The following is a 10,878-nucleotide window of genomic DNA, read 5'->3' on the forward strand; positions in this document are numbered from 1 at the left end:
GACAAGGAAGGACAAGTGGTGCATTTAGATGGCTTTTGGCGAGAACATGTGGAGGAAAGAGAAGGAGCAAAGCTTTCTAGAAACATCTAGAAAGGATGACCACATGCCTTGGCCACCAAGAAGTCTAGAAATATCTAGAAGGAGCATCCACCTTGCCTTGGCCAAGAAGGCTTCTAGAATGTGTCTATGTGCTCCTTTGTTGACCTACTTTCTAGACTCTATGTTTTGTTATTTGCATTGTAATCCTTTTTAACTTATTTGTTTTTGCTAAGAGGCCCCTAGACACTTCTATTTAAGGGGACCTCTAACACTTGTACAAGGGTTGAACATTTTGGAGAAATTAAACACCTTTGTGTATCAACCATTGTGAAAGTCTTCTTCCCTAGGGGGTGAATGCTTTTAAGCCTTATCTTGAATCTTGATTCAACTGGCAGCACACATCCACTCATCTTTAAGGTTGCCATGGCTTCTTCTAGCCTAGCCTTGTAGTGGCGTGCTTCTCACATTTTTATCATTCATTTCCTTTCCATTTTATGCTTTCTTCTTCCTTTGTGTGTATGACTTGGGTTTTACTTTTTTTTATGTGTTGTCCACTCTTATTTGTTTTGAATCAATCCATTCTTTTCTTCTCTAGAACCTTGGAAAGGAACCTTCACATCTAGACAACTTGCTATCTTAATGGCCAGTGGGGATTTCCTTGGTTTTCTTAATCAATCATCACCATATTCAATAATCTTCTAAAAGAAACAAGATAATCCTACATCACCAAAGGTCAAGTCGGGTCGGGTTGAAAAGGTCAATCCGGGTTAAAGATCGACTTGAAGCAAAAGTCAAGATGATTCATACTAAATTGAAGGTTGAGCTAACTTAAGTTAGACTCAAAGGTAAAATTGAGTTTAGCGTAAAATAGAAATTAAATTGTTTCATTTAAATAAAAAAATTGAATTTTAAAATATTTCAATTACTTCATCCAAACTAATTATTTAAGAAATGAAAAGAATTCAATTATAAGTAATTCAATTACTAGGTATTTCAATTTCTTGGAATTGTTGAAATCCCTCCTCCAAACACAAGGTTAAGGAATTTCAATATTTGGAAGCTAGGTGTAAAGCTTTTAAAGTTTGAGTCAATCATAAATCTAGATAAATTGAGTCTAGAGTTACCTATTTATGAATGTGTGTCCAATTGTATAATGTATGTTTGAGGGTGTTATTTTAGAATTTGTTTGAATTGTTATGATTTCTCATAGTTATCATTAGTTTACCCTCCTTTGTCTCTTTGTTGTGGTGCCTCTTTTGCAATGATCACTTCTATGGCATAAGTAAATGATGTTACATGTGGTGATGGTACTAGATAATAGGTTGAGGGCAATAAAATAAGTTCTATTGGAAATGTGCATAAATATAAATATACATATTAATGTGAATTATTAGTCCTATTTTGTGTTTTGAATAATTTTAATAACTTATGCATTTTGAAAGACTAATTACATGTAAAAGGACTAGGACTATATTAACATGTATATACTCTTCTATCTCCAATTTTGCTTAATTATTGACTTGTAAGAATCCAAGGAATATTTTATAATTTTGGGTTGTTACATGTCTTTCTGAATATTTATTTATCTATTTTTGATATCTATTTATCTAAAAATATTTATTTATATATCATTTTTTTAAATATTTATATCTATTTACATATATTTTTCTTAAATATTTTTATTTATTTATATCTATTTTTAAACATTTCTTTAAAATATATCTTTTTAAAAATTAATTTATCTATTTTTTACTAATATAACTAATTAAATACTGTGTAATTAATTTTAACTTTTTCAAAACATTCATTTTTAACTAATTAAAAATTAAGAAAATAAAAAAAATACAAATATCAGTTCAATTCAGTTCCTCGATAATCCTATTCTAACCCAATTGAAAATTGTTATTTCAATAATTATAAATCACAGTATGCTATGTAAAGAAATGAAATACGATAAAATAAAAGCTAAAATAAAATAAAATAATGAGCATTGATAATACCGTTAGAAAATAAAATCCCCAAATATGGACTCGTGCCATGGTTGTTGTGGTATACCTCTATTGCTGTTAAGTCTTTCTTAATTATTCCCTGTTATTAATTTTTCAGCTTTTTAGGAAAATAAAAAGGACTATAATAATACATGAAATATAATAGATATCCAGATAAAGTTATACATACATTCCAAATTACAAACAAGCCTGTAAAAAAAAAGGAAATTTGAGACAGACTATAAAATAAAAGAAATGATTTTTTTAATTATTAAATTTTGATAATTTCTTTTTATAATTTTAGATAATATGTTTTAAACAATTTTTTATTTTTTTATCTTCTTATTTTTAATATTCTAAAATTACTTAAAATATGTTACTTCATATTATAAAAAAAAAATTATTAAAATTTAATAGTCAAAATATAATTTCATAAAACAAACCAACGGATACCTTTATTTAAAACTAAAACAACACGAACATGACTCAATTACAAGTAGCATAAGAAACAAAGGAGAAGATAGTTTGAATTGAGACATTAGATTCACGCACAAACTAACCTATTTCAAGCGGTTTGTCCCAATGGAAAGAGAGCAGAGTTGTAGTGCCACAAACAACCTAAAAAACATTCAAATGAAGAACATAAGGTTTTCCACGTCGGGGTGCAACTTGTAACACTCTTCATCATTTAAACCAGAAACCGACGAAGAAGATCCAGTGGTGGCAGAGCGATCAGGTTTGGCTTCATTCATGGCTTCATAGTAAACACGGCCTCTGTATGCAGCTAGATCAGCATAGTAGACTGGAGGGACTAAAGAAACAGGTCCAGTGCACTTTGCAAAGGTAAAACACATTTCGTATATCAGTTTCTGCAAATCATCAGAGGTAAATTTGTGTTCATCCCATAACACATGATAATGAGTGGGCTTGCTTGTGCCCCATTTCCCCATGTGACTAAAAAGGTAGAAGTCAAATTCAAAAGGATGCACCACTTTTGTGTCCACAACTGTTCCAGGTAACACATTGAAACTCTCACCCTTCACAAAAAATCGAGTTTGATGTCGCTTTTGTGCAACAATAAGAGTGATGGTTGGCGAGTGATTTGAGTCACCAAACACTGATTTCAAATCTTGCAGCTCCTCCGTGAGAACCATGTTAAATTGACTTTCGCTCACGCCGTCTCGAAAGATAACAATTTTCTCTGGCCACACTTTGTTCAGCTTCTTGTAATGAGATACTAGTTCAAGGCAAATTCTCCCAAAGTTCAAAATTTTCTCAACCCGGTGACCTTGAGCACAAACACGTGCAGCATAGCGATTTGCAGCAGGCCAATTTACAGTGGCAACTACAGCAGCAATTGAAGGACTGGTGGTGTCTCTGGAAGGTGGATGGTTAACATCAGCACCTATGAACATAACATGACCTTCGCCGTCAAAGTTTGGAAGCCTGTTCATGAGCTCTACGTTACTTCCTCCAATTTTTGCATTCATCTTGAGGGCGAGATTTGTAAGGAAGTGATCCTTCGAATCGATAGCATGAGAACGTAAGCAGCATTGTGTCACCACCCCAACCTTGGTCTCAGCGATCCATTTGAGGCTCTTGTAACCTGAATCTTTGTCGGCCATCACACAGAGAAGAATCTGCAGCCGTTGTTTACGTTCCTTTTGAACCTGAGAATCAATTTCTTGAAGTAACTCACACAGCGAATCGTATTCGCGAAGAGTAGACATGGAATATTCTTTAGAACAAGCTGGCTCCTCCATTTTAATGCCGAGTAATTCGCACTTGTTACAAAGATTCGTAATGAAGCGTTCGCTTTTGAATTGGCACTTGGAATCAGAAAAATAAAGAATGCCCCAACACTTAAGCGGCTTCCCTTCCACCATTGATCTTCCCTTCAGACTCCACTGTGGTTTCCCCACTTCCAGTGCCATACTAATAATCCCACCCTTTCGATTAGCTATCTTCAATTTTGGGGGCTGAATTACTCGTCCAGTCACTTTTGTCATGGAAGTGCCCACACGCATGCCAAAACTCTCAATAACACCACCTCTGTCAAAACAGATATCGACACAAATGATTTGCAATTTTTTGAAATGCAAAATTCATTGCAGCAAATCAAATTGACTTACCCACACGGTCCTTCCTCTGATTCCACTATAGTGCAGATTTTACTTCGCCTTTCTCCTGCAGTAGCCCGCGACATGTTTCTCAACACACTGCCAGCATTTGTATTCAGTAAGTTCTCTTTGGGGCATCTCTGATCCTTGATCAAGACGCACAACTCCATCGGCACATAATTCATCTTGTTGCCTCCAAAATCCAAGGCAGGAATTTCCGTGTGTTGAATCTCCACCTTATGCTTCCTTGAAAAGTACTCAATCAGACTACATTCCCGTGCTGGATTCCGCCCCTCAGTGTCAAAAACAGGGAATCTGATCTTGCTCGTAACCATGGGTGTCAACTTTGTAATAGTGTATTTCTGCTTCGTCATCCGGTGGGTTACATTGACTTTCAACCCCACAAGTAAATCCTCAACTTTTTTCTTGAACTTGGAAAACATCTTCAAATCGAACTTCTCAATCTGTTCGTGCAGAAACTCCAACACCGGTTTCTCCTCCCCAAAATACGACAGAACGGAAAAGTCTAGGCACAAGGACAAGCCCTGAGAAGTTGGCTTAAGACTCTGCTGAAATCCTCCAGTTGCAATTATCCCTTTAGAGTTTATCGGACTTATGGGATGATCCTTGGGAAAGAAGCAGCACCCAACCGTATCACACTGCTTAGCGGGATTCTCCTTCGCCACCAAATCCAAGCCCTGTAAAACATCTCGAGGAATCCCAGGAACCTTTCCACTCAAGTAATCTCTCAACTTCCGGAGTTCAAGGTCCTTCACAAGTGTAAGAGTGACCGAATAGCAAAGCGTTCTTGCGTCCCCACCTCTCACCACCTCCACTTCGAAGGTTCCTTCCTTCAACCGCTCCGAGCTGAATATGCTCTTGTCGCCGTCGTACGCCGAACTGGGGTACGCGTGATCGGAAAACAGCTTATCCCGAATCGACGACAGAAGAAACTTGGAAATCTTCTGAGGCCGATGGTTCATGGCCGGAGCCTTGGCCTTCACATCCACGTTATACTGGAATATTACTCTCTTTTCATCGAACTCAACAAGGAAATGGTTCACCTCAAGGTTGTTTCTCTTAGCTGCCATTTTTCCCCCTTTGTCAGGCCTACGCATTGGTCTCATGCTCTCTGCTTTTTCCTCTGATATCTTCAAAGATCCCACGTCTGTGAAAAAAAATCAAAATATAAATTGAATTCTCACCATCATTTATTGTAACGATTGATGCTTTTTTAGGCTATAAATATAGCAAGAGTGGCGCGCTCAATACCTGGATTTTGAATTGTTTCTTTTTCAGTTTCAATTCCAGTTTCAGTTTCAGTTTCAGGTCGAGGTTGAGAAGCATGTGGTTCTGAAGATTCACCCGGGGAAGAAGGATTTAACCTCGGTTTCCACCGTAGTTGTGGCTGTGTTTGGGAAGGAGACCTGTGTTCATTGCTACCACTTAACTGGGGACGTTGGTAGAACCTTCCTCTACGGCCGCCGTAACTGTCACGTCCGCCGTAACTGCTACGACCAGCATTGCCCTCACCGCCACCATAACTGCCACTGCCACGGCCGCGGTAACTGCTACGGCCACCGTAACTGCCTCTGCCTCTTTCCATTGGAATTGGAGAAAACGGGAGCGAAAAAACTGACTGAACAAAATGAAATGAAGCAAAACACTAAAGGACGCATCAACTTGAAGGGGTATTTATAGAGAGGTGAGTGAAATTACGAGAATGTTCTTAAGTTTGTAAGCGGAAAGACCAAAGGGAAGTTTGTACGAGATCGTAAAAAGGTGAGAGAATGTGGCGGAGTTACAGAGGGTTTGTCTGATACACCCTTTGTCGTCATTGGTCAAACTAACTTCATTCTCGCGTTTCAGTTTATTTTGACTGATATCTCGATACCTTCTAATGTGGAATAGATGAAAGTCAATTGTTGATCAATGGTTTAAATTAACTCTTTAGTTGTGTAAATCACCAATTCCACTTGCAGGTTTAGAGTAGGATAATGATACAATGCCCCGTTTATTTGACCCCCAAGTTACCCGTCTACGTGGCACTGAATATTTTATTCATTTTTAAGGAAACGGGAAATGAAGGTAGCGAGAAGGGATAGTTTGCGTGATTTGCACGCGCTATGCATTGGATTAAGTTTTTAAAAAAACACATTCATTCGCAAGTTCCCTCGTTTCTTCCCCTGCACTTTCTTCTTCGACCAGAGACGCACGAGCAACCAGAAACCTATTTTGAATCGCAATGCTTTGTCTTCCCAAAAAGCCTATCGTTCCATAAAGGTTGGTGTTGTGGGTCGCAGTGGAAGCGGATAGCGGAGGTGTGGAGAGTGGTTTGGGTTGTTGGAGGCGGCGGCTTCCGCGAAAACTGGTGGGTAGCGTTCGATTCATTGGTTGGGCGCTCTCTTGTTGGTTGATTAAGGTCATTGGAGGAACGAACATTTCTCCGGTAGGTTATGGTGGAAAACCCCGCTCGACGAAGATAGGGAAGGGCTGGAAGGAATTTTGCAATCAACATCAATTAAAAGAAGGGGATCGTGTGCTCTTTCAAGTGGATCACGCTGATGCTGATGAATTCATTACAGTCTTTGTCAACAAATGTTTGTGTGACGACTAATTCTGATCTTCAAACAATTTCATGATATGTAATGAAAGTTAAGCTTTTCATAAAAATCTGATATTTATGTTTTCTACGTCTCGAATTAACTGTCCTTTTGTGTTTCCATAACTGCCTTTTTATGTTGAACTTTTTGTACATGTACATGCAGTACTGCAACTCATTTTACAATGTATTATTACTTCAAATATGCTTTCCACACAATCCAATGGTCATCCAAGTAATTCCATCACCATGAACCATCAACAAACCACCTAAATAAGTAATTGGAATTCAAGATTCACTTCAAAACGAACTTTTCTGCGTCTCGAATTAACTGTCCTTTTGTGTTTCCATAACAGCCTTTTTACGTTGTACTTTTTGTACATGCAGTGGTGCAACTCATTGTACAATGTATTATTACTTCAAATATGCTTTCGACACAATGGAATGGTCATCCAAGTAATTCCACCACCATGAACCATCAACAAACCACCTAAATAAGTAATTGGAATTCAAGATTCACTTAAAAACTAACTTTTCTACGTCTCGAATTAACTGTCCTTTTGTGTTTACATAACTGCCTTTTTACGTTGAACTCTTTGTACATGCACTACTGCAACTGATTTTACAGTGTATTATTACTTCAAATATGGTTTGCACACAATGGAATGGTCATCCAGATATTTCCACCACCGTGAATCATCACCAAACCACCTAAATAAGTTATTGGAATTCAAGATTCACTTAAAAAGGAAGTTTTCTGCGTCTCCAATTAATTGTCCTGTTGTGTGTCCATAACTGCCTTTTTACATTCAACTTTTTGTACATGCACTACTGCAACTGATTTTACAGTGTATTGTTACTTCAAATATGGTTTCCACACAATGGAATGGTCATCCAGATATTTCCACCATCGTGAATCATCACCAAACCACCTAAATAAGTAATTGCAATTGAAGATTCACTTAAAAAGGAAGTTTTCTGCGTTTCGAATTAACTGTCCTGTTGTGTGTCCATAACTGCCTTTTTACATTCAACTTTTTGTACATGCACTACTGCAACTGATTTTACAGTGTATTGTTACTTCAAATATGGTTTCCACACAATGGAATGGTCATCCAGATATTTCCACCACCGTGAATCATCACCAAACCACCTAAATAAGTTATTGGAATTCAAGATTCACTTAAAAATGAAGTTTTCTACGTTTCGAATTAACTGTCCTGTTGTGTGTCCATGACTGCCTTTTTACATTAAACTTTTTGTACATGCACTACTGAAACTGATTTTACAGTGTATTATTACTTCAAATATGGTTTTCACACAATGGAATGGTCATCCAGATATTTCCACCATCGTGAATCATCACCAAACCACCTAAATAAGTAATTGCAATTGAAGATTCACTTAAAAAGGAAGTTTTCTGCGTTTCGAATTAACTGTCCTGTTGTGTGTCCATAACTGCCTTTTTACATTCAACTTTTTGTACATGCACTACTGCAACTGATTTTACAGTGTATTATTACTTCAAATATGGTTTGCACACAATGGAATGGTCATCCAGATATTTCCACCACCGTGAATCATCACCAAACCACCTAAATAAGTAATTGCAATTGAAGATTCACTTAAAAAGGAAGTTTCCTGCGTTTCGAATTAACTGTCCTGTTGTGTGTCCATAACTGCCTTTTTACATTCAACTTTTTGTACATGCACTACTGCAACTGATTTTACAGTGTATTATTACTTCAAATATGGTTTCCACACAATGGAATGGTCATCCAGATATTTCCACCACCGTGAATCATCACCAAACCACCTAAATAAGTAATTGCAATTGAAGATTCACTTAAAAAGGAAGTTTTCTGCGTTTCGAATTAACTGTCCTGTTGTGTGTCCATAACTGCCTTTTTACATTAAACTTTTTGTACATGCACTACTGCAACTGATTTTACAGTGTATTATTACTTCAAATATGGTTTCCACACAATGGAATGGTCATCCAGATATTTCCACCACCGTGAATCATCACCAAACCACCTAAATAAGTAATTGCAATTGAAGATTCACTGAAAAAGGAAGTTTTCTGCGTTTCGAATTAACTGTCCTGTTGTGTGTCCATAACTGCCTTTTTACATTCAACTTTTTGTACATGCACTACTGCAACTGATTTTACAGTGTATTATTACTTCAAATGTGGTTTCCACAATGGAATGGTCATCCAGATATTTCCACCACCGTGAATCATCATGAAACCACCTAAATAAGTAATTGCAATTGAAGATTCACTTAAAAAGGAAGTTTTCTGCGTTTCGAATTAACTTTTTGCACATGCAGTACATAACAACACAAACACTTAAGAAAAGTCTTTATTTATTGATTGCACCATAACAGAACAAAAACACAACAAATACAATTCTACACAACTTAATGTTTCATAGGTTTCAATTACATGTCTTGTTACAATTAAACAAATGAAAATGATATTTCATTTCCATCAAACAAAACAAAATACATACATATTGCTGATACTCCAACAACTATTTCGGTATCGTTTTCTTCTTCCGACTATAAACTGCGAACGGAGTTTGGATTAAACGGCTTTTCAACCGTAACCGTGGATCATTCCTCATACGCACGTACATATCACTGTTGGTTGCATTTCTGTCTTCTGCAGGTTCACTTGGAACATCCACTTCATTCAAATTCACAGGAGAAACAAATTCATCTTTACTTCTATTTTCCCTCTCAGCCAGAGTTGATTTCAATTTAGCAATCGCTCCACCAAGTTCACGAATATCATGTTCTTGCTGCTCAATTACACCCATAAGCTGCTCCTTCTTTTTCATTCCACCACACTCTTTCCTCTTACATTTGTCACGCTCGCCATCACCTTTTGATAAAGCTTCTTTCACAACTAACTCGCTTATTTCTTCCTTAGAAAGACAAAGATCATGCACAATCTGAAATTTAATTTAAAACAAACAACATCAATAAATTGCAAAAACAACTTAAACCACAAACAATGCAGGATAAAATAATAGAAAAGTACCACATTATTTTTCAAATTATTTCTTATGGACACATCTCCAACTTTGTAATCAATCCAACGCAACAACCTTGGAAATTTGGATTCAATAACTGCTCTCTTTCTCTTCACAAACAGGAAGTGATCAAAAGCCCATAGCTACATCATACAATATTACAATTCATTTCAAACAAAGTTAGTCATTCATAACAATAAACCAAAATGCTACACAACACGATATTGGAGAAAAACAAACGAACTTACCTGCAATAAATATACGCATCCGACAACATGGAAGTGTTTTTGATCTGATTGCTTCTTTAAAACAACTGAGGCAGAACTCAAACTACCAACCAAATACGAATAAACCACACCACCCCAGTTATATTTAACAAGACTAGTCAAATCATCTACAATTCCAAAAAGTGAAACAAACACTGCTCCATTTCTATTAGGCAACAGAAACTCAGAAATGCCTAAAAGAATGTACAACCGACAATAATCTTCTACATCAAGACACTCACACTCAGTCAATAGATAATTATAGACCATACTAATTGTTACCTTTTTTTCAGAAAATTTCTTCCTACAAACACTATCAACGACAACCTCCTCTAAATCAATTCTATCTCCATAAACCCTCAACCCAAGGCCTACACATACATCTAATAACTTAAATGATACAAATTCGGAGTTAATCATGAAACCTCCTCTACTCTCCATCCACACATTACTTAACTCACAAAGAAGGTTTCGACTAATCTTAACTCTTTCATGCAACAAAACAAACCACCAAAATGGTGTTTGTTGAATACATTGTTTTTGCTCCACACTTAACTTCTTGTTCAACAAACCAATATATTGTGTTCTACAATAATGTCTGAAACTAATCTGCAAATAGACATATTAAAAACCATAGGTTAAACTTATTGTACTCAAATATAAATTAACTTACAAATCATCAAAAAATTAATTACCTGACTTATATCACTACAATCTCCAACCTCACAACCTGAACTACCTTCACAACCTTCACTGATGCCACTCATGTCAACTGACCTGCAATTATAATACGCATATTCAAAAACACAAATCCAATTTGCT

General features: G+C 36.5%; 1 protein-coding gene across 1 annotated transcript; it reads right to left on the bottom strand.

The window, feature by feature from the left end:
* Positions 1-2,455: 2,455 nt before the first annotated feature.
* On the bottom strand, positions 2,456-5,953 carry LOC114176461 (protein argonaute 2-like). The gene is made up of 3 exons (XM_028061508.1): positions 5,420-5,953; positions 4,160-5,315; positions 2,456-4,079 (listed from the first exon to the last, which is right to left on the bottom strand). The coding sequence occupies exons 1-3, from the start codon at positions 5,751-5,753 to the stop codon at positions 2,657-2,659; spliced, it is 2,913 nt and encodes a 970-aa protein (XP_027917309.1). The 5' UTR covers positions 5,754-5,953; the 3' UTR covers positions 2,456-2,656.
* Between the last annotated feature and the right edge of the window lie 4,925 nt (positions 5,954-10,878).

The sequence above is a fragment of the Vigna unguiculata genome, chromosome 3, assembly GCF_004118075.2.
Source record: "Vigna unguiculata cultivar IT97K-499-35 chromosome 3, ASM411807v1, whole genome shotgun sequence".
NCBI lineage: Eukaryota > Viridiplantae > Streptophyta > Magnoliopsida > Fabales > Fabaceae > Vigna > Vigna unguiculata.

What these genes read in the sequence shown, in the direction of transcription:
- LOC114176461 (XM_028061508.1), bottom strand. Translation starts at nt 5,753, where the DNA reads ATGGAAAGAGGCAGAGGCAGTTACGGTGGCCGTAGCAGTTACCGCGGC. An exon ending in AGAAACAATTCAAAATCCAG is followed by an intron (nt 5,316 to 5,419) that starts GTATTGAGCGCG and finishes TTTTTTTCACAG; the next exon opens with ACGTGGGATCTTTGAAGATA. An exon ending in TCAGAGGAAGGACCGTGTGG is followed by an intron (nt 4,080 to 4,159) that starts GTAAGTCAATTT and finishes CTGTTTTGACAG; the next exon opens with AGGTGGTGTTATTGAGAGTT.